The 26974-nt window shown below is 40.4% G+C and overlaps 1 protein-coding gene across 1 annotated transcript in view; it reads left to right on the top strand.

The window, feature by feature from the left end:
* The window catches only part of LOC148001985 (uncharacterized), a 68569-nt gene that overhangs the window by 19678 nt on the left and 21917 nt on the right, over window positions 1-26974 (top strand). Inside the window, exon 4 of the mRNA XM_087579622.1 lies at window positions 14750-14798. Within this exon, the coding sequence (XP_087435748.1) occupies window positions 14750-14798 (49 nt within the window). The remainder of the gene's footprint in view (window positions 1-14749; window positions 14799-26974) is intronic.

Consider the following 26974-nt stretch of genomic DNA (forward strand, 5'->3'; position numbering starts at 1 on the left):
ATCAAGAGGGGAGGATCCAGCCCATTGTGGGTGGTGCTGTCCCTCACCAGGAGTTCTTGGGTTCTATAAGAGAGCAAGCTGAGCAAGCCAGGGGAGGGAGCGCAGTAAGTAACATCCCTCCATGACCTCTGCACCAGCTCCTGTTTCCTGACCTGCTTGAGTTTCAGTTCTGGCTTCCTTTGGTGATGAACAGCAATGTGGAAGTTTAAGACGAATAAACCCTTTCCTCCACAACTTGCTTCTTGTTCTTGATGTTTGTGGAGGAATAGGAATCTGACTAAGAGAGTGACCTCTATGTTAATGTCAGGTCCATCTCAACTTTATGGAAGTGTCAGGGCTGGAAACTTGTCAGGCAGGTCTGAAAACTGCTGGTGACCCTTAGTCCTTGCCTCAGACTAACTTCTTCGGCCTGGAATTGCCCAGTTCATGGAAACAGATGTTTAGACCTAGTCTCCTTAACTGCCAAGTTGAAGCCTGTTGTGGAATCAGCCTACCTTTCTCAACAGTGATATCAGGGAACATATAGGCATTGATAATAAGTAGCTATGAAGGAAGTAAATATAGGACAAGATCTAGAACATTTCATTGCTTAACAATTTCCACGTTCTAATCAGACTGTGATCTTTAACTCAGATGTGGCTTATGCTCTACAGTGGCTCCTGTTTTGCTGAGACAGAGCAGAAGCAGATGCCGATTACGGTCCTTGCAGGTGTGCATCTCCAGAAACTGACCTTCCTTCCATCCACTCTTTGGGGCTTTGGTAATTGAGTTTGCAGAAACAAATCAACGATTGGCAGAAATAAAGGAACAGAATTACTAATGTGCAAGTAGACAGCTGTCACGCTGAGCATGAAACTCAGAGACGAGCCCTGACGATTGTGGCTTAAGGATTCTTTATGAGGAGGACAGAAGTGAGGCCACACCAATTTCAGAGGAGGAGTCAGTGATTTATAGGGGACATGGGCCAGGCACATAGAAGTGACAGCATCTGGGAACACAGTCTGCCTGGGATCTATGGGTGCGAGTTCTCTTCTTGTCTCCTGCTTGTTATCCTTCAGGAAGATTATCCTTAGGAGCTTTACACAGATAAAGGAGCTTCAGAAATGATACCTAGTATTTATTTCAGGTGCAAAGGAGGACTGACTGCAAGCCAGAACTCCTGAAGCTGGTTTGTTAATTTAAAAAACAAACAAAAAACAGACAAACAAACAAAAACACCAGGCTTCACTTTGAAGTATTTGTGTTTTCTGAGTTCCAACACATTGCTTTACTCAGCTCTTAAGAACAAGATCCAGGATTTCTAGGAGCATGACATGTAGTTCCACATTACTTCAGCTTTTGCTCAAGTAAATAGCAAACACCTTGAGTACAGAGTCGTCCCTTAACCCAAGTCCTACAGTCAATGTCTGGGCACTGGGCACTCTAACAAGTTTGGATAAATGCCCACCAAATGTGTGTGTTCCTGTGCGTGTGCGTGTGCGTGTGCGTGCGTGCGTGCGTGCGTGCGTGTGTGTGTGTGTGTGTGTGTGTGTGTGTGTACATATACAACTAGCCACATTAGGAACAAACCAAATAATGAGACCCACTGACTCATCCAGCCAAGTCCATCTTCAGGCTCCTGCACAGGATTAGGCTTGAATACAGAGTGGTCAGGATGTGGTCCATCCCACCCATTGTTGATCCTGGCACTGTCTCAGTGGCACTCTCTCCTTGTGAAATCTCTTTCTAGGGAACAAGTTCCTTTCTTTCCTTCTTCTTCTTTTTTCCCCAAGGAGACTCCTTGGAAAAATGCAATTCCTTGGAACCTCTAGTCCCAGGGGCAAAAGGCACAAGGATGTCTCTCCTTAGAACATCTGATGCTACAATGGTGGTGATAATTTGCAGCCTGATTTGAATTATTCCCATGTTTGAAAGCAGTGTTTAGAATTTAGTGGGTGATTTATCTGTCTGTAGGGTTTATATAAATACTAATTACTAGTCTTTCATATTATTTGTTTTTCTTTTAATTTTTCTAAGAGAAGACATGATGAATCCATGGCTGGATTTGAACTCCTGATCTTTCTACTTCTGCTTCTGCCCAACTTCTATGTGCTTGCAAGTATTATAATGTGCTTTTAGTATTGCAGGGCATGCATGTGCCACCAGGCCTGGCTAGTCTGCTAGTTTTTATCCTATTCTATTTTAAATGTCTTATTTTTGAAGTGATCTCTATACATTTGTACCCAACCATCTATACAACTCCAGGAAAAGGTGCACCCCATATAATAAAGCCAATACTAATATATATCCATATCCATATATATATATCCATATATATATCCATCTATGTCTATATCTATATCTATATCTATATCCATATATATTTATATATATCAAAGAAAGACTTTCTCTGCTTTTCCTTCCTTCCTTCCATAGCCCAGGCTGACCTTGTCCTCCCTATCTAAGCCTCTCATGTGCTGGGATTGTAGGTGGATGCCATCACTCCCAGTCTTGATAGTTTTACCTTGAAAAGCTCTTGTAAGTTTATGAACTTTAAATGTCTGTTTTTGTTTCACATCAGACTTCTTGGGTTGGTTCAGAACACACTATCCAACACAGGACCCCTTAGCATTAGTAAAAACAGCAGCATAAGAAAAGTAATTCTCACCCTCCCTTCTTCCTTTCACAAACTATAACATCTAGGAAAAATTTCCTAGATTTCCCATTTTCCTTCTCCATACCGGATAATATGACCCTCATTTTAAGAGGCGACTTTCCTGTACTCAGGTGACAAGAGCACTCTACTCTTTTAATCTTAATCTCTTCCTTGTACTAAAAAGCCATAGATTATGTAATTTATGAACAACAGTTTAGGTAATTTAGCTCTCAACTCTAAAAGTTGGCCTCCAATGCTATTTCTCTATGACAGACCACTCTTCCTTATGACTGAGCACGAAACTGCACAAGTCAGGACAGGAGAGTTGGCTAAGTAGTTAAGAATGCTTGGTACAATTACAGAGCATGCAGGTCTGTAGGTTGATGGTATTATGCAGGTGAAGGTAGGCCAGAAAAAAACAAGGCCTGTCATTGGACAAAAAGGAAGGGAAGTGGGAACTCTTTTTAGAAGTGAAGGAGAAGCAGGGGAGGAGTCAGAGGGAGGGAAAGGACCTGGGAGAACATGGCAGCAGATGTTAAGATTCTTTTCTGTGTACAGATACAGGTTATAGTGAATATTTCCAAGGGATGGGTATGTATAGGACTTTGTGTTATCTAGATGGGCAAATTATCTTATCAATTCGATTAGAGGTTATTATGTGATGTGTTCTTTCATGTGGTGACTTAATTGAGTTCAAGAGAAGGTGTGATGGCAGGAAGCACCAAGCCTGCCACGAAATTGGTGGTGTATGCTTGGTGTGGAAACAACCTGCCTTGGGGACTTAATGGGTAGATAGATTGCGGCCGGTCTCAGAGAGTAGCCATCAGCAGTGTGAGATGGGATGGAGCTTAGCAGGTGACATATTTGCTGACTGAGATGAAAATAACCCAAAGATGCCACATGTGTTGATACTAGTGGGGAATAAAAGAAACCATTTTTATTTTTTATAATAACACAGGTTTGGTACCCAGCACTCACATGGTGACTTCCAAACATCTTAACTCCAGTTTCAGGGACATAATACCCTCTGAAGACACTCTTCTTCAGAGAGCCCCACCGTGACCACTCATCATAGTTTTCTCGAAACTCCTATCTAAGGGGACCTGCTTAATTCTGCTCTCCTAAGTCTACTTCCTTCTCTATATTCCCAGTGTTATCCAGTCTACTTTCCCCCACATGTCCCTGAACACTCCTCTCTCATCTATCCACACCCATTCCCTCACTTAGAGGATAGTACATGGTATAAACCTGATGAATATTTATTGACTGCATGAATTTATGCTATGAAAAATGAAGTATACTGTTAAAACTTCTAAAATAGTTTAAAAATATTTATTTTTTCCCCACACCTTCCATAAAAAAAACTTATGTCCAATTTTATTCAATCTTGTGGGAAAATTTGTCTTTTTTGACAAGGTGCCCTGATGTCTTTGGTTTTCTCCTGTATGTTTAAGGAATTTTATTTAGGGCATTAGCCTGAGGGCAACAGAAAAGTGACAGATGTGTTCTTTGTCCTCATTGTTGAGTGCTGCAGCCACCAGGCAATGTGTGGTGACCAAATACTCGAATACACCATGTAGCTCGTGCAAGTGAGAAGGAGAATTTTTTTATATTATTTCACTGTGATGGGTTTGCATTTCAATGGCTGCATGGCTAATGGCTTATACATGGGAGAGAGCAACTCAATCCTTAAATACTGTATATAAGCTGTTTTGTTACCAAACTGGCCGACAATCTCCTTCTTATTTAAGTGCAAGGATACCGGTTAAAATCACCTCCTATCTGGAATATGTGAAAGTTTTGCAGAAGAAATAACTGGTTGAGAATAAAATTATCAGCAGACATAAAGCTTTTAGTTAAATCAAGATGGTCAGTACTCTGAAGCAAGGCAGGGCAGATCCCCATCTCTTTTCCTCTCTTCGCTGCCAACCACAGCAGTGACAATAAATAATACCCATGCTCCTCTGCAAGCATGGTCATCATCAGTCTCATGGGCACAACCCCTAAGGCTGTCATCACCCCATTTCCCAGATGCAGAAAGTGAGGTTCCAAGAACACTACTTGGCAACAGCAGACCCAAGATGCTAAAAGTTTATGTGGTCCCAGGGACAGGCCGCATGTGCCATATCACTTCCCTTCCCACACCAAGATCCCAGATATTCTTAAAATAGATGAAAGATAATTTAAGAGCATCTCTTGCCAGCACTGCTTCTTGTACACATCAATGCTGTATACACACAAAAGACTAAGTGGATTCAAATCACAAAGCAAAACTGAATTCCACGTCATTCATTAAATTATTGAGCGTATTAAAAATGGAAGTGTGAGAGGGGCATTGGGACTCTAATTTTGCAGCACAAACACTTCCACCCACATGCCAACCTCTCATTATGGTTCTGGGAAGGGGGCACAGATGATATTCATAGCCTTCATTTCACTCAGCTCTTGCTAAAACTGTGAACATACTAAGTCATCACTGTAGTTCATAGCAACAAGGAATCCAGCCCACCCCATCAGGCTCTCCTCTACCAGTAGGGGAGCCCAGCACTTCATAATTCCACATTAATGAAGAGCAGACTCCGTCCTTGTTTCGATTTTGCATTTCATTTCCACAATAACTTGAAGAGCATGCGGAGTGGGGATCACGTGAGGAAATGTAAACAGTGCTCAGTTACCACAGCTCTGAAAGATATGTTCTTCCAACAATGTACATGACTACTGTATCAAGCCTCAGGGCCATGTCCTTGACCTGGTTACTCCCTGAACTAACACATGCATAAGATATACTTTTTCAAAAGCTGACTCCCTGAGTGTTCTCTAAACCTGCACACATGCAACTGGAGAAATGGCCAGAGGAATCTTACCAATACATACGACCTTTAAGTTGTCTTTCGAGTGTATATATGTTGTTCCCTAGTCTAGACATTCTGACTCTATCCTACACTTTCCTACATGACAGTGGCTGCTCTCCATCTTCCTCACTCTCCTTCCCTATCTGTGCCTTCAGCCATTGGCCTATTTCTCAGAGAAAACAGAAATGGTCAGAAAAGAAGCTTTCCAAACTCCTTCGGGCAAGTGTCCCATGGACCCCGTGTCCCCATCTGTATACAGTGCTGCCTTTATCTGAAGCCATTTCTTTCTCTTCTGTTAAACTTCCAGCCCATGAGTGCCAGGGTTAGTCTTGTGTTTGTCAGACTTATTGGTGGGACAAACTGTCTGTTAGAAATCATGTAAAGGAGGGAAATCTTTTGCTTTTGTTTCCTTGCTTGTGGTTTCAGTCCAGGTCAGCTGGTTCCTGTGGAGAGGCAGAATATCCTGGGAGGAAGCTAGGGTGGGAGGAAAGCTCCAATCGAGGAACAGCCAATTGACGTGGGGGCCAGGAACCAGAGTATAATCTTGACCTATCTCCCAACATCCTTTATCTGAATTGGAACCCACAGCCTCTGGAGAGCCACCCACATCCATGGTGAGCTGTTCCTTTCTAAGACCGCATCCCAGCCACTCAGAGGCATGCTTTACTAATCTCCTAGGTGCTTAATACCATCAATTCCATAAGCAAGAGCAGTCGTCACAATTCCCATTTTAAACACTATGTGCTACTTACCTTCTTATACAAACAAACACTTCTGTCAACCCCACTGCCACAGCTAATAACCCTTCTTCTCCTATCTTCTAGAGCAGAACTCCCTGGAAGATCCCTTTCTGTGTCCTATCCCCTTTTGCAATTCTCAGTTGACTCACTGTGTAACAAACTGCTTTTGTTCAAATTAGCTGTGACTGCTACATCCGGAAATCCAGTGGCTCTTAGTCCTGTTTTCTGTTTTGATACTGGCCGCTCCATTGTCTTGTATCTGCTCTCCATTTGGTCTTCAGGAACCCTGCTTTGCTGAGGAATCCTCAGTTTCCCCACTGTTCTCCCCTGGATTGAAGAGCCACACAGACTCTTGTTCGTCATCTCCTCTCTTCTCCCATTACCATGCATTTTCATGGCTTTAGCTACATGCTGGCATGCTGCCCTGTGTAATCCAAAGGCAGTGTCCCCAGACTCATAGCCAGTTGCTAATTTCCCCTGGGAATTCCAGTGTCTGGTAGATCTCTCAAAACTTAGCTTGTCCCAAACTAGCCAGGGACAATCCTGAAACTTGAACGACTCTGTCTTCTACTTTCAGAAGTCTAGAAGAAGACTTGTCTATGACAAGTCCAGCCTCCTGTTTACTAGGTCAAAGTCTTACCTGACCCCCTCTCCTTCTTTCTCTCATGTCCCAGGCAATGCACCACGGTCCACAGTGTTTGTGATCCAAGTGTGCTGAGCCTCTGTCCACTTTTCACCCTCTCTGCTCTTGCTCAGCCCCACCAGGTCCTCATTAGCTGACCTCAGCTGTGATGGCTTCCTGAGTATCTCCCTGCTCCTTGCGTTGCTCCACAGTAGTCGATTACAACAGTCAAAGTAGCTCCTGTAAGATGTCAGTCAGAGAGTGTTCCTTGTAATGTCATTTGCCTTAGTATAAAAGCTGGAGTCTTGGGTGATGGAGAGATGGCACAGCAGTTAAGAGCATTTGTGACTCTTCCAGGTGACCCATATTTGGTTCTTAGCCCTAATGTCAGGTGGCTCTCAACTGTCTATAACTCTGACTCCAGGTGATTTGATGCCTCTACCTTCCAGGAACCTGCACTAACATGCATGAATCCACACATAGACATGCAGACATAACTAGAAATAAAATAAATGTTCAAAAAAATCCAAGCCCCATTATCTTCCCCCAGCCCCAAAACCTCCCACCCAATCCACAGGCTTGCTCTACTCCACTGAGCTCCTTCATGTCTTCTGGACAGAGGGTCTCTAGAAGGCTCTAATGTATGGTGAGTGCTTAGGCCAGATTGATAAACACAGCCCACAAGGCACAGGACAGTCCTCTCTATGAAGAATTACCAGATCTAAAAGTTAAGAGTTAGGCAGAGACTTCATATAAACTGAAGCACAGACAAGAACTCCAGGCTAAGTTGGAGCCTGTGGCAGTTGACTAGATGGCTATTCCTGCTTCTGATGTCATAGTGAAAGTATTCAGCTGCTGGATTAAACACCTTTGTCACATAGCTGGCCATGCAACCGACTCCTATTGGAGATACTGGGAAGGATCTAGCTGCAGGCATTTTTTTCAACAGCTCAGCCCATGTCAGCACACAGGAACAGAATACAAAGGGGATTAGGCATGCTGTCCTTGCTCCCCCTTACTCTGATGAGACCCCCAGTCTATGGGACACTTCATATTCATCAAAGGAAAAATCCACCAAGATGAACTCTCAATCCTAAATGTCTATGCCCCAAATACAAGGGCACCTACATTCGTAAAGGAAACCTTACTAAAGCTCAAAACACACATTGCACCTCACACATTAATAGTAGGAGATATCAGCACCTCACTCTCATCAATGGACAGATCATGGAAACAGAACTTGAACAGAGATGTAGACAGACTAAGAGAAGTCATGAGCCAAATGGACTTAACAGATATTTATAGAACATTCTATCCTAAAGCAAAAGGATATACCTTCTTCTCAGCTCCTCATGGTACTTTCTCCAAAATTGACCATATAATTCGTCAAAAAACGGGGCTCAACAAGTAAAGAAAGATAGAAATAATCCCATGCGTGCTATCATACCACCACGGAGTAACGCTGGTCTTCAATAACAATAAGAGAAGAACGCCCACATATACGTGGAAGTTGAACAATGCTCTAATCAACAATAACCTTGTCAAGGAAGAAATAAAGAAAGAAATTAAAGACTTCTTAGAATTTAATGAAAATTAAGGTACAACATACAGAAACTTATGGGACACAGTGAAAGCTGTGCTAAGACGAAAACTGATAACTCTGAGTGCCTGCAGAAAGGAACAGGAGATAGCATATATCACCAGCTTCACAGCACACCTAAAAGCTCTAGAACAAAAAGAAGCAAATACACCCAGGAGGAGTAGATGGCAGGAAATAATCAAACTCAGCTGAAATCAACCAAGTAGAAACAAAAAGTACCATAGAAAGAATCAACAGAACCAAAAGTTGGTTCTTTGAGAATATCAACAAGATAAACCCTTAGCCAGACTAACGAGAGGACACAGAGAGTGTGTCCAAATTAACAAAATCAGAAATGAAAAGGGAGACATAACTAAAGAATCAGAGGAAATTCAAAAAATCATCAGATTTTAGTATAAAAGCCTATATATAACAAAACTTGAAAATCTGCAGGAAATGGACAGATACCAGGTACCGAAGTTAAATCAGGAACAGATAAACCAATTAAACAAGCCCATAACTCCTAAGGAAATAGAAGTAGTAATTAAAGTTCTCCCAACCAAAAAGAGCCTAGGTCCAGACGGGTTTAGTGCAGAATTCTATAAGACCTTCATAGAAGACCTCATACCAATACTATCCAAACTATTCCATAAAATTGAAACAGAAGGAGCACTACCGAATTCCTTCTATGAAGCCACAATTACTCTTATACCTAAACCACAAAAAGACTCAACAAAGAAAGAGAACTTCAGACCAATTTCCCTTATGAATATCGACTCAAAAATACTCAATAAAATTCTGTCAAACCGAATCCAAGAGCACATCAAAACAATCATCCACCATGATCAAGTAGGCTTCATCCCAGGCATGCAGGGATGGTTTAATATACGGAAAACCATCCACACCATCCATTAAAAAAACAAACTGAAAGAACAAAAGCACATGATCATTTCATTAGATTCTGAGAAAGCATTTGACAAAATTCAACACCCCTTCATGATAAAAGTCCTGGAAAGAATAGGAAATCAAGGCCCATATCTAAACATAGTAAAAGCAATATACAGCAAACCAGTTGCTAACATTAAAATAAATGGAGAGAAACTTGAAGCAATTCCACTAAAATCGGGGACTAGAAAAGGCTGCCTGCTCTCTCCCTACTTATTCAATATAGTTCTTGAAGTTCTAGCCAGAGCAATCAGACAACAAAAGGAGGTGAAGGGGATACAGATAGGAATTGAAGAAGTCAAAATATCACTATTTGCAGATGATATGACAGTATATATAAGTGATTCCAAAAGTTCCCACAGAGAACTACTAAAGCTGATAAACAACTTCAGCAAAGTGGCTGGGTATAAAATTAACTCAAATAAATCAGTAGCCTTCCTCTACACAAAAGAGAAACAAACTGAGAAAGAAATTAGGGAAATGACACCCTTCATAATAGACCCAAATAATATAACGTATCTTGGTGTGACTTTAACCAAGCAAGTAAAAGATCTGTACAATAAGAACTTCAAGACTCTGAAGAAAGAAATTGAAGAAGACCTCAGAAGATGGAAAGATCTCCCATGCTCATAGATTGGCAGGATTAATATAGTAAAAATGTCCATTTTACCAAAAGCGATCTATAGATTCAATGCAATCCCCATCAAAATACCAATCCAATTCTTCAAAGAGTTAGACAAAACAATCTGCACATTCATCTGGAATAACAAAAACCCAGGATAGCTAAAAATATCCTCAACAATAAAATACTTCAGGGGGAATCACTATCCCTGAACTCAAGCAGTATTACAGAGCAATCGTGATAAAAACTGCATGGTATTGGTACAGAAACAGACACATAGACCAATGGAACAGAATTGAAAACCCAGAAATGAACCCCCACACCTATGGGCACTTTGTTTTTCACAAAGGAGCCAAAACCATCCAATGGAATAAAGATAGCATTTTCAGAAATGGTGTTGGTTAAACTGGAGGTCAACATGTGGAAGGATGCAGATCGATCCATGCTTATCACCCTGTTCAAAGCTTAACTCCAAGTGGATCAAGGACTTCCACATCAAACCAGATACACTCAAACTAATAGAAGAAAAACTAGGGCAGCATCTCAAACACATGGGCACTGGAAATAATTTCCTGAACAAAACACCAATGGCTTATGCTCTAAGACCAAGAATCGACAAATGGGATCTCATAAAACTGCAAAGCTTCTGTAAGGCAAAGGACACTGTGCTTAGGACAAAATGGTAACCAACAGATTGGGAAAAGATCTTTACCAATTCTACAACAGATAGAGGGCTTATATCCAAAATATACAAAGAACTCAAGAAGTTAGAACACAGGGAACAAATAACCCTATTAAAAAATGGGGTTCAGAGCTAAACAAAGAATTCACAGCTGAGGAATGCCAAATGGCTGAGAAACACCACTCCAGTGAGAATGGCTAAGATCAAAAACTCAGGTGATAGCAAACGCTGGCGAGGATGTGGAGAAAGAGGAACCCTCCTCCATTGTTGGTGGGATTGCAGACTGGTACAACCATTCTGGAGGTTCCTCAGAAAACTAGACCTTGAACTACCTGAGGATCCAACTATACCTCTCTTGGGCATATACCCAAAAGATGCCCCAACATATAAAAAAGACACGTGCTCCACTATGTTCATAGCAGCCTTATTTATAGTAGCCAGAAGGTGGAAATAACCCAGATGCCCTTCAACAGAGGAATGGATAAAGAAAATGTGGTACATCTACACAATGGAATATTACTCAGCTATCAAAAACAATGACTTTATAAAATTCATAGGCAAATGTTTAGAACTGGAAAATATCATCCTGAGTGAGGTAACCCAATCACAGAAAAATACACAGGATATGCACTCATTGATATGTGGCTATTAGCCCAAATGCTTGAATTACCCTAGATGCCTAGAACACATGAAACTCAAGACAGATGATCAAAATGCAAATGCTTCACTCCTTCTTTAAAAGGGTAACAAGAATATCCTTGGTAGGGAATAGAGAATCAAAGATTAATACAGAGACAGAAGGAACAACAATTCAGAGCCTTCCTCACATGTGGCCCACACATATATAGCCACCCAATTAGACAAGATGGATAAAGCAAAGAAATGCAGGCCAACAGGAGCCGGATGTAGATCTCTCCTGAGAGACACAGCCAGAATACAGCAAATTCAGAGGCAAATGCCAGCAGCAAACCACTGAACTGAGAATAGGACCCCTGTTTAAGGAATCAGATAAAGAACTGGAAGAGCTTGAAGGGGCTTAAGACCCCATATGAAAAACAATGCCAAGCAACCAGAGCTTCCAGGGACTAAGCCACTATCTAAAGACTATACATGGACTGACCCTGGACTCTCACCTCATAGGTAGCAATGAATATCCTAGTAAGATCACCAGTGGAAGGGGACTGTAAAACAAACAATAAGATCAAACTCAGGAAAGGCAAAGAAACTAGGGCCTTCAGAGGAGGACAACGCTTCTAAAGCTGAACTTTATTCTAGTGGGAATCTTTCAGCCACCTAATAACCAAAATGTAAATGGATGGATTTGTGTTGCTTAGGCATCTAGGTTCAAAGCAGAAATAGAGAGACTATTTCCCCCTTTCTCCTATCTATGTAACAATCCATCACAGGCCTGGAGAACATTAAGAACATTGTATTCTTTGCCTGAAAGAAGTTTCCACAGCAGGTGACATCTGTTTAAAATAAACCAGGTGCTCGCCTTTGTTCTTCTGAGGTCTACAGTATTCATTGGGAAATCTCTCCACATCCTGTTAAGCTAACTCTTGAATGTCACACTTTTTACAAGCAAATATTCTTTTTGTAAAAAAAAAAGAGTCCTACTTACAATTATGTATATTCTAACTGGGCAATATGACTGGCAAAGGCCTTAATTGAGGATCATCATTCACACCTAGTGTATTATTAGGCCTTTCCTACACATTGGCATTTGTGAACATTGTACCATGGCCCTGTCATCTGCACAGCTTCTTGCAATTCCTGTGATTACAAAGGACTTGTGAAAGCTGAGGTGACAAAGAATGGCATTCCACTCACCTGAGGGACACATCCTTTGCTCACACTAATCTAAATCCAGAAGAAAGGCTTCCACATCTATCCACAGGAAACTGGTTAGCTGTTCTTATATTTTACTGAGATACAAAGTAGTTAAGAATGTGGCATGGGGAGGAAGGAAGGATTTCATTCAAATCCAGGAACACTCAGGAGCATGGCTCTGCTGATATTTTGAACTCTGGGGAATTCTACTCTGGGGAATTGGAAAAAAATTATGATTTCTTTTCAAATTTTAAGTGATCCTGTTTCTTGTACAGTTATCTTCTGCATAAAAAGCAGAAACCCTGATAACCTGAACTCGATTCCTTGAACCGATATAGAGGTGAGAGAATATCAACTCCATAACTTTTCTTGGACTTCCACAGGCACCAGGGTACATATCAATCCTCTTTGTGTGTGTGTGTCTTTCTGTCTCTCTGTCTCTCTCTCTCTTCTTACACATATACATACACATACACGTAAATGTACACACTCTTGCGCATGTACACACACACACACACACACACACACACACACACACACACTCATGCTCACACTAAATTACCCAAAATGTAAGCTCTCAGTTGGTCTTGACACCATGGCTTCTCTCTGCCATCATGGACTCTAACCTTCTGGAAACATCATCCTAATTTTAGTTTTAATGTGCTTTGGCCATGGTGTCTTTCAAAGCAATAAAGACATAAATAATACATACTGTCATAAATAATACATTCAGTCTTTAATGGATCAAATGTTGCTGTGTGGCCAGTTGTTAATGTATACTTTAACTCCACTGTGTCCCAGCAGCCCTAAGAAAGCAGTGCAACACAGATACCTACAGTGTCCAAAGATAAGAAATAGTCTGACAAGACTTCCTAAAAGCTGACTGGAAGCCAGTCTTCTCCTATCTGCCCTCAGAAGATGTTGAACTCTCAGCTTCTCCAGCCCCACATCTGTGTGGACACTGTCCTGCCCCCGCCCTGATGATAACGGACTGAACCTCTGAACCTGTAACCTGGCCCCACTTTTTCCTAAAAGCAGGAACCATAGAGGTTGGAAAGGAAAAAGACATTGGAGTACTTAGCACTCCTTGAAGGAGGAGATAGTGAAGATACACTACTTTACACCTATCCTGTGATCAAAAATTATTACACAGATCAATAAGGAGGCAACAGAGAATCATTGATAGAGTCTTTGTCTAGCACACACAAGGTCATGGTTACCAGCATCAGTACTCAAAAGAATGGAAAGAAGGGTGGGAAAATGAAGGAGGGTGTGGTTGAAACATTAGAAACTATAGCGTGTCAAATGACTATCTTTCCAGTACCTTCTTCTCCCTCAATGACCTGCTCCACCTCACACTGTACACAGTGTACTAATGAACGCTCATGAACAGATCATAAGCACAAAAACACACGTGTCAAACTATGCTTTGAAGTCAGAGTAAGTTATAATGTGGGTTGCCTCAAAAGGTATGGTTTCTAAAAGCAAAGATAGATCATCTTTGACTGGTCCTTTAGTTTTTATCTAATACCTGTCTGCAATTTTCATGTCCTCTTTACATGGGTACATGGGTATGTTACCTTCTTCATCTTCTAGATTTTCCCAGCATTCTCTGCTGACTTAACAGTCAGTCTGTAAGAGAGGGTGTGTGCTCCAGGCACTGTTTGTTGCCAGCCAAGGCAGGCTGGTGTGCACTTGTGTGTTTTTTCTTCACACTCAAGAGAGAGGAAAATGGACTCCCATTTTGGAGTGATTTCTTTAGAACTACCTGCAAAAGCAAAAAGACTCTTAAAAATCCCTCTGGTGCATTTGTATCTTTGGCCTTTTGCAAGAAGGGGAGAGAAGGAAGAGAAAGGACGACTGACTGAAAAGGTTGTTCTCATTCCCACTGCTGGCGAGGGGTTTGATTTCCTAAGTATTAATCAAAATCACTCTTGATTATAGCAAAAACAACCTTTGCTATAATTTTAATGAAGTTAATGAGAATATATGGTAATTCTGAGCAATCTTGCTCTAGAGATTAAAGAACAGCCTGCCAGGAAACATACGAATAAAGCTTTAGGACCAAAATGAATTTTTGTCCTGTTTTTGTGGTGGTGGATGTTTGTGTAAATCACTGGACTGTAGATAGGTATATCCATAGCACCAATCTTTATACAATTTTTTTTTAAATGACTTTCCTAAATCAGGTAATTTCATTCACACTTATTGAAGTTACCATTTCATATCTCTTTAATTACAGATAAGAGGCTACAGAAATAAACAGAAGTTGATACTCAAGAATATTGGAGGTATAAAGAATACAAATTTTATTCTGGCAAGTAGTTAATTATGAATTTCATTTACATTCATTTCGGTTGGACATATTTTGGGAAATCACATAGTATGTATGAATTATGGACATTACATACTATAGTATAATATTGTAAAATGTCTGAAGATACATTTATGAATCAATTATTTCCTTTAGTGATTTAAGTTAAATGAGTAAGACAAGAATCTGAGAAATTGTCACTGTAAATGGCACATTAACATTAAAGAAGAGGTGTGTAATGGAAATCATTGTTTAGGGATATATATCTGAATAGGCCTTGTGAACGAGGTTGAATTTGACCAGGGTATTCTAGGGCAATACTATTTTCATAGTGGTGAAATAAACAATTCACATGGATAGATACAATGAAAGCAAAATGGTACTCACTTGAGAAATGAGAGATCTGTAAGACTGAGATGTAAGTTTGTGAGGGACTTTTGTGTAAAATTTCATGGGTTCACATTGCATTGTTCTATTAAAACAAGTTTCTTGGTAAAATATAAGTATGGCAGATAACCAGATGTGGCAGACTCTGAATGGCCATTGCTTCAGTCTCTTCTCAAAACGCTATGTCCACTTACCTTCCTATGAATATCTTTATTTCCTCTCTTAAAGAGGACTACAGCATCTCCACTTTGGTCTTCCTTCTCCTTGATCTTAATGTGGTCTGTGGATTCTAGCCTGGGGAGTATGAGATATTGGGCTAATAACATATCACTGAGTATATATCATGTGTGATTTTTTTCTTTTCTTGTCTTTGTGATTGGGTTACCTTACCCATGATGCTACATCTCAAGATCACTGTCACAATGTTATTTATTGAACTTAGCTTGCTACTTCCCACCCTGTTGAACTTTTTCTGTTGAATGTCAAATATATTTTCTAGCTACAGGAACACTCTCACTTCCAAATCTTGGCTACTTTTAGGAATTCCAGGCCAATGATCTGACCAGCCTGGCCTCTGTACATAGAGAGAAGATTCAAGCTGTTGTAACGGAGACAAATGTGCACTGTGAAATATTTGTGTTAGACAGGTGTGGCAAGTACCTTTCCTTAATGAATAATGATTTAAGAGTACCAATCACTGGGTAAGCAGAGGGGACTTTCAGGTCAAATGGGGAAGAAGAGAGTGGGACAAATGGGATTTGATGCTTTTGGGATGGAGAGAGAGGTTAGGGTTAAAGATGTCACTAACTGGAGGCCTTAGATGAGCCACCATAGGATTTAATTTTTAGGATGTTTGTAATTGCAGCCAATGGTTGAGTTACCTGTTCTTTCTAAACTAATTTTGTATAGTGTTTTTCTACATTGGTATGGAATCCAACTGTTTTGAAGAGGGTGGTAAGGGCCATGCAGAATTTAGATCTGTGGGGCTGCTGTGATAGTGACCTACCAAGGGAACTTAGCAAGTTCAGGGAAGATATTTCAAGAGCTCTGGGCAAGAAATGGCTAGAAATATGAACAGCGTCTGAGACAAGAGAGCCCTAGGATTGTGGTCTCTACAAGGTGCTACATGGGGCCAGAGAAAAGCAAACTGGGATATTGCATGCATTTTTTCACTATTTCCCACTATAGACATGTTCAGTAATTTGGATGATTTAGTTAATGAAGAGCAAACATTAGACCTAGAAATCTACCATCATGAGGTACTGTAAACAACATCACTAATGAAAGGAAATGACATGCATTGTGGGGAAATTTATTTTTTTACATTAGTTATTTATTTGTTTATGTAGTCATTCATATATTCATTCCATCATTCAATTAAAAATTCAACATCAACCCCTTCTTCCTAGTCCCCATCTCACACTGTTTTTTACTCAATACCCACTCTCTTCTACCCATTCGCTCCATTCGACCTCTGAGAAGAAAGAGCCACCTTATTATCTCCCCACCCTGACATGTCAAATCAGCAGAGGATTGCACACATCCTCTACCACTGATACCAGACAAGAAAGCCTATTTAAAGGTATAGGATCTACAGGCAGTCTACAGAATCAGGGAGACTTTCCACTTCACTTGGGACCCAAATAAAGACCAAAATGCATGTCTACTACATTTATGGCAGTGGCCCAGGTTCTGTCCATGTATGATCTTTAGTTGGAGTTTACGTTTTTGAGTCTCCATAGGTAGAGGTATGTTGATGCTGCTGAACTTCCTGTGGAGTTTCTACCCACTCAGGTATCTCAATCTCTCCTCAAACTTTTCTACAAGACTCTGTGAGTATCTAATGGTTGGGAGTGAGTTGCTGTAACTATTTCCATCAGCTGCTAGGTGGATCCTGTCAGAAGACAGTTAAGCTATGATCCTCTCTGCAAGCATAAGAGAGTATCATAATGTCAGGAATTGATTCTTGCCCATGGGGTGCATCTGATTTGGGTTAGTCAATGGTTGGCCATTACATCAGTCTCTGCTCCACCACTGTTTCTGTATACAATGTAGGTAAGACACTTTCAGGATGTAACTTTTTTCTAGGTGGGTAAGTGTCCTTATCCCTAAAATGGAAGTCCTGTCTGCCTATAGGATGTGGCCATGTCAAGATACATACCGCTCACTGATAGGAAATCTGCTAGTGTCACTTCATAGACACTGCCCTCCACCCTTGCCCATTGCCAATTTTTATTCTCTCTCCCCTTCTTTCCCTTTGTTTGATGTACCTATTCTGTTACCCTTCCCACACCCTCTCCCACTGAGTTGCCCCTACTCCTCCACCCCCAATTTCAGTTTATTTCCCCTTCTGTTAAATATTCAAGCATGCTCCTCTGACTTTTTATTTTGGCTTCTTTGAGTCTGTAATTGCAGTGTGGTTATCCTGCCCTTTATGGCTAATATTCCCTTATAAGCAAGAATACACCATGCACTAAGAAGCATATTTCCTAGTCCATCAATTTGCTTTTGAATTTCATGACATCTTTGTTTCTAAACACTTTATACTATTGCATTTTATAAATAGACCAAATTTTCTTTATCCATTTATCAGCTGAGAGACATCTGGGGTGTTTCCAGCTCCTGGCCATCATAAATAAACATATATATATATATTTGTATATATATATTTATATATATGTATATATATGTATGTATATATACAAACATAATATAAACATATATCCACATATATGTATATATTAATATTCATATATCCAGAAGAGATATAGCTTGGTATGGAGGTACTGAGGTAAAATTGTTTCCAATTTTGTGAAAAATGGCCAAGTTGATTGGAGTACAGTAGTTTGTACGCCAATCACCTTGGAGGCGTTTACCCATACTATGTAAAATAAGTTTTAAAAAGTTATGTAGACACCGGCGGATCCCGGACCGCAGCAGCTCTCTGCTCCCAAAACCCGTGGGAGAGAGACCTCACCGCCTGATCAGGTGGGCACTCCTGAGGCTGCAGAGCGGAGGAGACCACCAACACTGCCCACCCCTGCCCACATCCCTGGCCCAAGAGGCAACTGTATAAGGCCTCTGGGTTCCCGTAGGGGAGGGCCCGGGAGCGGCAGGACCCCTGCGCCTGAGACACTGCCGGAACCTGAAGGAAACAGACCGGATAAACAGTTCTCTGCACCCAAATCCCGTGGGAGGGAGAGCTGAACCTTCAGAGAGGCGGACACGCCTGGGAAACCAGAAGAGACTGCACTCTGTGCACATCCAGGCGCCAGAGGAAAACACCAAACGCCATCTGGAACCCTGGTGCACGGAGGCTCCCGGAAAGAACGGCACAGATCTTCCCGGTTGCTGCCACAGCGGAGAGGACTTAGGCAGTACCCCACGAGCAAACTTGAGCCTTGGAACCACAGGTAGGACCAACTTTTCCCCTGCAAGAAACCTGCCTGGTGAACTCAAGACACAGGCCCACAGGAACAGCTGAAGACCTGTAGAGAGGAAAAACTACACGCCCGAAAGCAGAACACTCTGTCCCCATAACTGGCTGAAAGAAAACAGGAAAACAGGTCTACAGCACTCCTGACACACAGGTTATAGGACAGTCTAGCCACTGTCAGAAATAGCAGAACAAAGTAACACTAGAGATAATCTGATGGCGAGAGGCAAGCACAGGAACCCAAGCAACAGAAACCAAGACTACATGGCATCATCGGAGCCCAATTCTCCCACCAAAGCAAACACGGAATATCCAAACACACCAGAAAAGCAAGACCTAGTTTCAAAATCATATTTGATCATGATGCTGGAGGACTTCAAGAAAGACATAAAGAACTCCCTTAGAGAACAAGTAGAAGCCTACAGAGAGGAATCGCAAAAATCCCTGAAAGAATTCCAGGAAAACACAATCAAACAGTTGAAGGAATTAAAAATGGAAATAGAAGCAATCAAGAAAGAACACATGGAAACAACCCTGGACATAGAAAATCAAAAGAAAAGACAAGGAGCTGTAGATACAAGCTTCACCAACAGAATTCAAGAGATGGAAGAGAGAATCTCGGAAGCAGAAGATTCCATAGAAATCATTGACTCAACTGTCAAAGATAATGTAAAGCGGAAAAAGCTACTGGTCCAAAACATACAGGAAATCCAGGACTCAATGAGAAGATCAAACCTAAGGATAATAGGTATAGAAGAGAGTGAAGACTCCCAGCTCAAAGGACCAGTAAATATCTTCAACAAAATCATAGAAGAAAACTTCCCTAACCTAAAAAAAGAGATACATATAGGCATACAAGAAGCCTACAGAACTCCAAATAGATTGGACCAGAAAAGAAACACCTCCCGTCACATAATTGTCAAAACACCAAACGCACAAAATAAAGAAAGAATATTAAAAGCAGTAAGGGAAAAAGGTCAAGTAACATATAAAGGCAGACCTATCAGAATCACACCAGACTTTTCGCCAGAAACTATGAAGGCCAGAAGATCCTGGACAGATGTCATACAGACCCTAAGAGAACACAAATGCCAGCCCAGGTTACTGTATCCTGCAAAACTCTCAATTAACATATATGGAGAAACCAAGATATTCCATGACAAAACCAAATTTACACAATATCTTTCTACAAATCCAGCACTACAAAGGATAATAAAGGGTAAAGCCCAACATAAGGAGGCAAGCTATACCCTAGAAGCAAGAAACTAATCGTCTTGGCAACAAAACAAAGAGAATGAAAGCACACAAACATAACCTCACTTCCAAATATGAATATAACGGGAAGCAATAATCACTATTCCTTAATATCTCTCAATATCAATGGCCTCAACTCCCCAATAAAAAGACATAGATTAACAAACTGGATACGCAACGAGGACCCTGCATTCTGCTGCCTACAGGAAACACACCTCAGAGACAAAGACAGACATTACCTCAGAGTGAAAGGCTGGAAAACAATTTTCCAAGCAAATGGTCAGAAGAAGCAAGCTGGAGTAGCCATTCTAATATCAAATAAAATCAATTTTCAACTAAAAGTCATCAAAAAAGATAAGGAAGGACACTTCATATTCATCAAAGGAAAAATCCACCAAGATGAAGTCTCAATCCTAAATATCTATGCCCCAAATACAAGGGCACCTACATATGTAAAAGAAAACTTACTAAAGCTCAAAACACACATTTCACCTCACACAATAATAGTGGGAGATTTCAACACCCCACTCTCATCAATGGACAGATCATGGAAACAGAAATTAAACAGAGATGTAGACAGACTAAGAGAAGTCATGAGCCAAATGGACTTAACGGATATTTATAGAACATTCTATCCTAAAGCAAAAGGATATACCTTCTTCTCAGCTCCTCATGGTACTTTCTCCAAAATTGACCATATAATTGGTCAAAAAACGGGCCTCAACAGGTACAGAAAGATAGAAATAATCCCATGCGTGCTATCGGACCACCACGGCCTAAAACTGGTCTTCAATAACAATAAGGGAAGAATGCCCACATATACGTGGAAATTGAACAATGCTCTACTCAATGATAACCTGGTCAAGGAAGAAATAAAGAAAGAAATTAAAAACTTTTTAGAATTTAATGAAAATGAAGGTACAACATACCCAAACTTATGGGACACAATGAAAGCTGTGCTAAGAGGAAAACTCATAGCGCTGAGTGCCTGCAGAAAGAAACAGGAAAGAGCATATGTCAGCAGCTTGACAGCACACCTAAAAGCTCTAGAACAAAAAGAAGCAAATACACCCAGGAGGAGTAGAAGGCAGGAAATAATCAAACTCAGAGCTGAAATCAACCAAGTAGAAACAAAAAGGACCATAGAAAGAATCAACAGAACCAAAAGTTGGTTCTTTGAGAAAATCAACAAGATAGATAAACCCTTAGCCAGACTAACGAGAGGACACAGAGAGTGCGTCCAAATTAACAAAATCAGAAATGAAAAGGGAGACATAACTACAGATTCAGAGGAAATTAAAAAAATCATCAGATCTTACTATAAAAACCTGTATTCAACAAAACTTGAAAATCTTCAGGAAATGGACAATTTCCTAGACAGATACCAGGTATCGAAGTTAAATCAGGAACAGATAAACCAGTTAAACAACCCCATAACTCCTAAGGAAATAGAAGCAGTCATTAAAGGTCTCCCAACCAAAAAGAGCCCAGGTCCAGACGGGTTCAGTGCAGAATTCTATCAAACCTTCATAGAAGACCTTATACCAATATTATCCAAACTATTCCACAAAATTGAAACAGATGGAGCCCTACCGAATTCCTTCTATGAAGCCACAATTACTCTTATACCTAAACCACACAAAGACACAACAAAGAAAGAGAACTTCAGACCAATTTCACTTATGAATATCGACGCAAAAATACTCAATAAAATTCTGGCAAACCGAATTCAAGAGCACAACAAAACAATCATCCACCATGATCAAGTAGGCTTCATCCCAGGCATGCAGGGATGGTTTAATATAAGGAAAACCATCAACGTGATCCATCATATAAACAAAGTGAAAGAACAGAACCACATGATCATTTCATTAGATGCTGAGAAAGCATTTGACAAAATTCAACACCCCTTCATGATAAAAGTCCTGGAAAGAATAGGTATTCAAGGCCCATACCTAAACATAGTAAAAGCCATATACAGCAAACCAGTTGCTAACATTAAACTAAATGGAGAGAAACTTGAAGCAATCCCACTAAAATCAGGGACTAGACAAGGCTGCCCACTCTCTCCCTACTTATTCAATATAGTTCTTGAAGTTCTAGCCAGAGCAATCAGACAACAAAAGGAAATCAAGGGGATACAGATCGGAAAAGAAGAGGTCAAAATATCACTATTTGCAGACGACATGATAGTATATTTAAGTGATCCCAAAAGTTCCACCAGAGAACTACTAAAGCTGATAAACAACTTCAGCAAAGTGGCTGGGTATAAAATTAACTCAAATAAATCAGTTGCCTTCCTCTATAAAAAAGAGAAACAAGCCGAGAAAGAAATTAGGGAAACGATACCCTTCATAATAGACCCAAATAATATAAAGTACCTCGGTGTGACTTTAACCAAGCAAGTAAAAGATCTGTACAATAAGAACTTCAAGACACTGAGGAAAGAAATTGAAGAAGACCTCAGAAGATGGAAAGATCTCCCATGCTCATGGATTGGCAGGATTAATATAGTAAAAATGGCCATTTTACCAAAAGCAATCTACAGATTCAATGCAATCCCCATCAAAATACCAATCCAATTCTTCAAAGAGTTAGACAGAACAATTTGCAAATTCATCTGGAATAACAAAAAACCCAGGATAGCTAAAGCTATCCTCAACAATAAAAGGACTTCAGGGGGAATCACTATCCCTGAACTCAAGCAGTATTACAGAGCAATAGTGATAAAAACAGCATGGTATTGGTACAGAGACAGACAGATAGACCAATGGAATAGAATTGAAGACCCAGAAATGAACCCACACACCTACGGTCACTTGATTTTTGACAAAGGAGCCAAAACCATCCAATGGAAAAAAGATAGCATTTTCAGCAAATGGTGCTGGTTCAACTGGAGGGCAACATGTAGAAGAATGCAGATCGATCCATGCTTATCACCCTGTACAAAGCTTAAGTCCAAGTGGATCAAGGACCTCCACATCAAACCAGACACACTCAAACTAATAGAAGAAAAACTAGGGAAGCATCTGGAACACATGGGCACTGGAAAAAATTTCCTGAACAAAACACCAATGGCTTATGCTCTAAGATCAAGAATCGACAAATGGGATCTCATAAAACTGCAAAGCTTCTGTAAGGCAAAGGACACTGTGGTTAGGACAAAACGGCAACCAACAGATTGGGAAAAGATCTTTACCAATCCTATAACAGATAGAGGCCTTATATCCAAAATATACAAAGAACTCAAGAAGTTAGACCGCAGGGAAACAAATAACCCTATTAAAAAATGGGGTTCAGAGCTAAACAAAGAATTCACAGCTGAGGAATGCCGAATGGCTGAGAAACACCTAAAGAAATGTTCAACATCTTTAGTCATAAGGGAAATGCAAATCAAAACAACCCTGAGATTTCACCTCACACCAGTGAGAATGGCTAAGATCAAAAACTCAGGTGACAGCAGATGCTGGCAAGGATGTGGAGAAAGAGGAACACTCCTCCATTGTTGGTGGGATTGCAGACTGGTAAAACCATTCTGGAAATCAGTCTGGAGGTTCCTCAGAAAATTGGACAATGATCTGCCTGAGGATCCAGCCATACCTCTCTTGGGCATATACCCAAAAGATGCCTCAACATATAAAAGAGACACGTGCTCCACTATGTTCATCGCAGCCTTATTTATAATAGCCAGAAAATGGAAAGAACCCAGATGCCCTTCAACAGAGGAATGGATACAGAAAATGTGGTACATCTACACAATGGAATATTACTCAGCTATCAACAACAACGAGTTTATGAAATTCGTAGGCAAATGGTTGGAACTGGAAAATATCATCCTGAGTGAGCTAACCCACTCACAGAAAGACATACATGGTATGCACTCATTGATAAGTGGCTATTAGCCCAAATGCTTGAATTACCCTAGATCCCTAGAACAAAGGAAACTCAAGACGGATGATCAAAATGTGAATGCTTCACTCCTTCTTTAAATGAGGAAAAAGAATACCCTTGGCAGGGAAGGGAGAGGCAAAGATTAAAACAGAGACTGAAGGAACACCCATTCAGAGCCTGCCCCACATGTGGCCCATACATTTACAGCCACCCAATTAGACAAGATGGATGAAGCAAAGAAGTGCAGACCAACAGGAGCCGGATGTAGATCGCTCCTGAGAGACACAGCCAGAATACAGCAAATACAGAGGCGAATGCCAGCAGCAAACCACTGAACTGAGAATAGGTCCCCCGTTGAAGGAATCAGAGAAAGAACTGGAAGAGCTTGAAGGTGCTCGAGACCCCAAAAGTACAACAATGTCAAGCAACCAGAGCTTCCAGGGACTAAGCCACTACCTAAAGACTATACATGGACTGACTCTGGACTCTGTCCCCATAGGTAGCAATGAATATCCTAGTAAGAGCACCAGTGGAAGGGGAAGCCCTGGGTCCTGCTAAGACTGAACCCCCAGTGAACTAGACTATGCGGGGAGGGTGGCAATGGGGGGAGGTTTGGGAGGGGAACACCCATAAGGAAGAGGAGGGGGGAGGGTGATGTTTGTCCGGAAACCGGGAAAGGGAATAACACTTGAAATGTATATAAGAAATACTCAAGTTAATAAAAAAAAAAGTTATGTAACAGATAATGAAATTATATCCATTGTGTAAATACCACAACTGAATTATTATAAAGGCTAATAAAACATGTTTTAAATGTAGAATGTACTTTTGATCAATTATAGTCATTTATATGGTCAGAGGAAGTGACAGCTCTTGTGCAATCCAGATTAACATGGGTCACTGATTTTTTTTTTATCTTTACTAACTTGAGTATTTATTTTTTTTTAAATTAACTTGAGTATTTCTTATTTACATTTCGAGTGTTATTCCCTTTCCCGGTTGGTTTCCGGGCCAATCTCCCCCTAAGCCCCCCCTTCCCTTCTTTATGGGTGTTCCCCTCCCTATTGCCGCCCTCCCCCCAACAATCACGTTCACTGTGGGTTTAATCTTAGCAGGACCAAGGGCTTCCCCTTCCACTGGTGCTCTTACTAGGCTATTCATTGCTACCTATGAGGTCAGAGTCCAGGGTCAGTCCATGTGTAGTCTTTAGGTAGTGACTTAGTCCCTGGAAGCTCTGGTTGCTTGGCATTTTTGTTCATATGGGGTATCGAGACCCTACAAGCTCTTCCAGTTCTTTTTTTGATTCCTTCAATAGGAGTACTGTTCTCAGTTCAGTGGTTTGCTGCTGGCATTCGCCTCTGTATTTGCTGTACTCTGATAAACATTGATTTATCAGATATCTTACAAAACATTTTGCCCTAAAACAAAAGCTTACACCATGTTCTCATCACCTCCTACTACTATACAAAAACTGACCTTGTAATCAGACATAAAACAAACCTCAACAGATACAAAACATTGAATTAATCCCATGGATTCTATTGGACCAGCATAGGCTAAGGATGTTTTTCGGAATAACAAAAATATCAAAAAGCCCACATGTACAAGGAAGCTGAACAACTATCTATTTAATGTTTGCTTGGTCAGAGAAGAAAGAAAGAAAGAAAGAAAGAAAGAAAGAAAGAAAGAAAGAAAGAAAGAAAGGAAGGAAGGAAGGAAGGAAGGAAGAAAGAAAGAAAGAAAGAAAGAAAGAAAGAAAGAAAGAAAAAAGAAAGAAAGAAGGAAAGAAAGGAAGGAAGGAAGGAAGGAAGGAAGGAAGAAAGAAAGAAAGAAAGAAAGAAAGAAAGAAAGAAAGAAAGAAAGAAAGAAAGAAAGGGAGAGAATTGGAAAGACTTCTAGAGTTTAATGAAAATGGAAGCACAACATATGAGATAGAATGAAAAATTCAGGTGAAAGTAGATGCTGGAGAGGATGTGGAGAAAGGAACATTTCTCCATTGTAGGTAAAAATTTTCAATCTGGTACAACCACGATCAAAAACAGTCTGCTGGTTCCTCAGAATACTGGACATAGGACTTTCTGAAGACCCAGCTATACCACTTCTGGGCATATACCAAAAGATGCTCCAACATAAAACCAGGACAAATATTTCACTATGTTCATAACATTATTTACTACAGCCAGAAATTGGAAACAACTCATGAGTTCTGCACTGAAGGAATGGATACAAAAATGGTGGTACACAATGGAATACTACCTAGATATTAAAAGCAATGACTGTGTAAATGTTGCAGACAGATAAATGGAATGAGAAAATATCATACCTGAATGAGGTGACCAATTCACAAAAGAACACAAATGGTATGTACTCATTGATAAGTTGTGTTAGGCAAAAAGCTCAGAATGCCCAAAATACAACTCACAGACAATATGAAAAAGAAGATTGAAGACCGAAATGTGGACATCATCAATTTACAGTCTTATATTTGATATTTATAGGATCTAGTATGAATTTTGTGTCAAATTAAACATCCAGAAGAGTAATTAGATATCCAGAACAGTTTTTAATCTTACTAACAATAGAACAATTCTGTAAAACCGTTTTTAGTAAAGCATTTCTGAATTAACGCAAACATTCAAATACATAACTTTTGAAGTTCATACTTCAGTTTGAACTTCATAGATTTTAAATTAAAATTTCTTCATTTTTAAAAGTATCCTTTTTTGGTTTTTGTTTTTTTGCTTTTTGTTTTCTTTTTTTAGTTTTTTTAATGTAATGTTTGAAATTTACATTTCAAATATCATTCTTTTTCTTGGTTTCCCAGACATAAGCCCCCTATGCCATTCCCCTCCTCTTCTTCTGTAAGGGTGTTCCCTTCCCCGTACACCTCCCCCTTCCTGCCCTACCGAACATTGCCCAATACTGGTTGTCCCAACCTTGGCAGGACAAAGGGCTTCTTCCATTGGTGCCCCAACAAGGCTATTCTCTGCTACATATGCAGTTGGAGCCCATGGTCAGCCCATCTGTAGTCTTTTGTTAGTGGTTTACTCCTTGGCAGCTGTTTGGTTGGTATTTCTGTTCTTATGAAGCTGCAAGACCCTTCAGCTCTCTCAATCCTTTCTCTAATTCCTCCACCAAGAACCCCATTCTCAGTTCAGTGGTTTGCTGCTAGCATTCTCCTCTGT

This window comes from Rattus norvegicus, chromosome 12 (assembly GCF_021556685.1).
Source record: "Rattus norvegicus strain SHRSP/BbbUtx chromosome 12, alternate assembly SHRSP_T2T, whole genome shotgun sequence".
NCBI classification, from domain to species: Eukaryota; Metazoa; Chordata; class Mammalia; order Rodentia; family Muridae; genus Rattus; species Rattus norvegicus.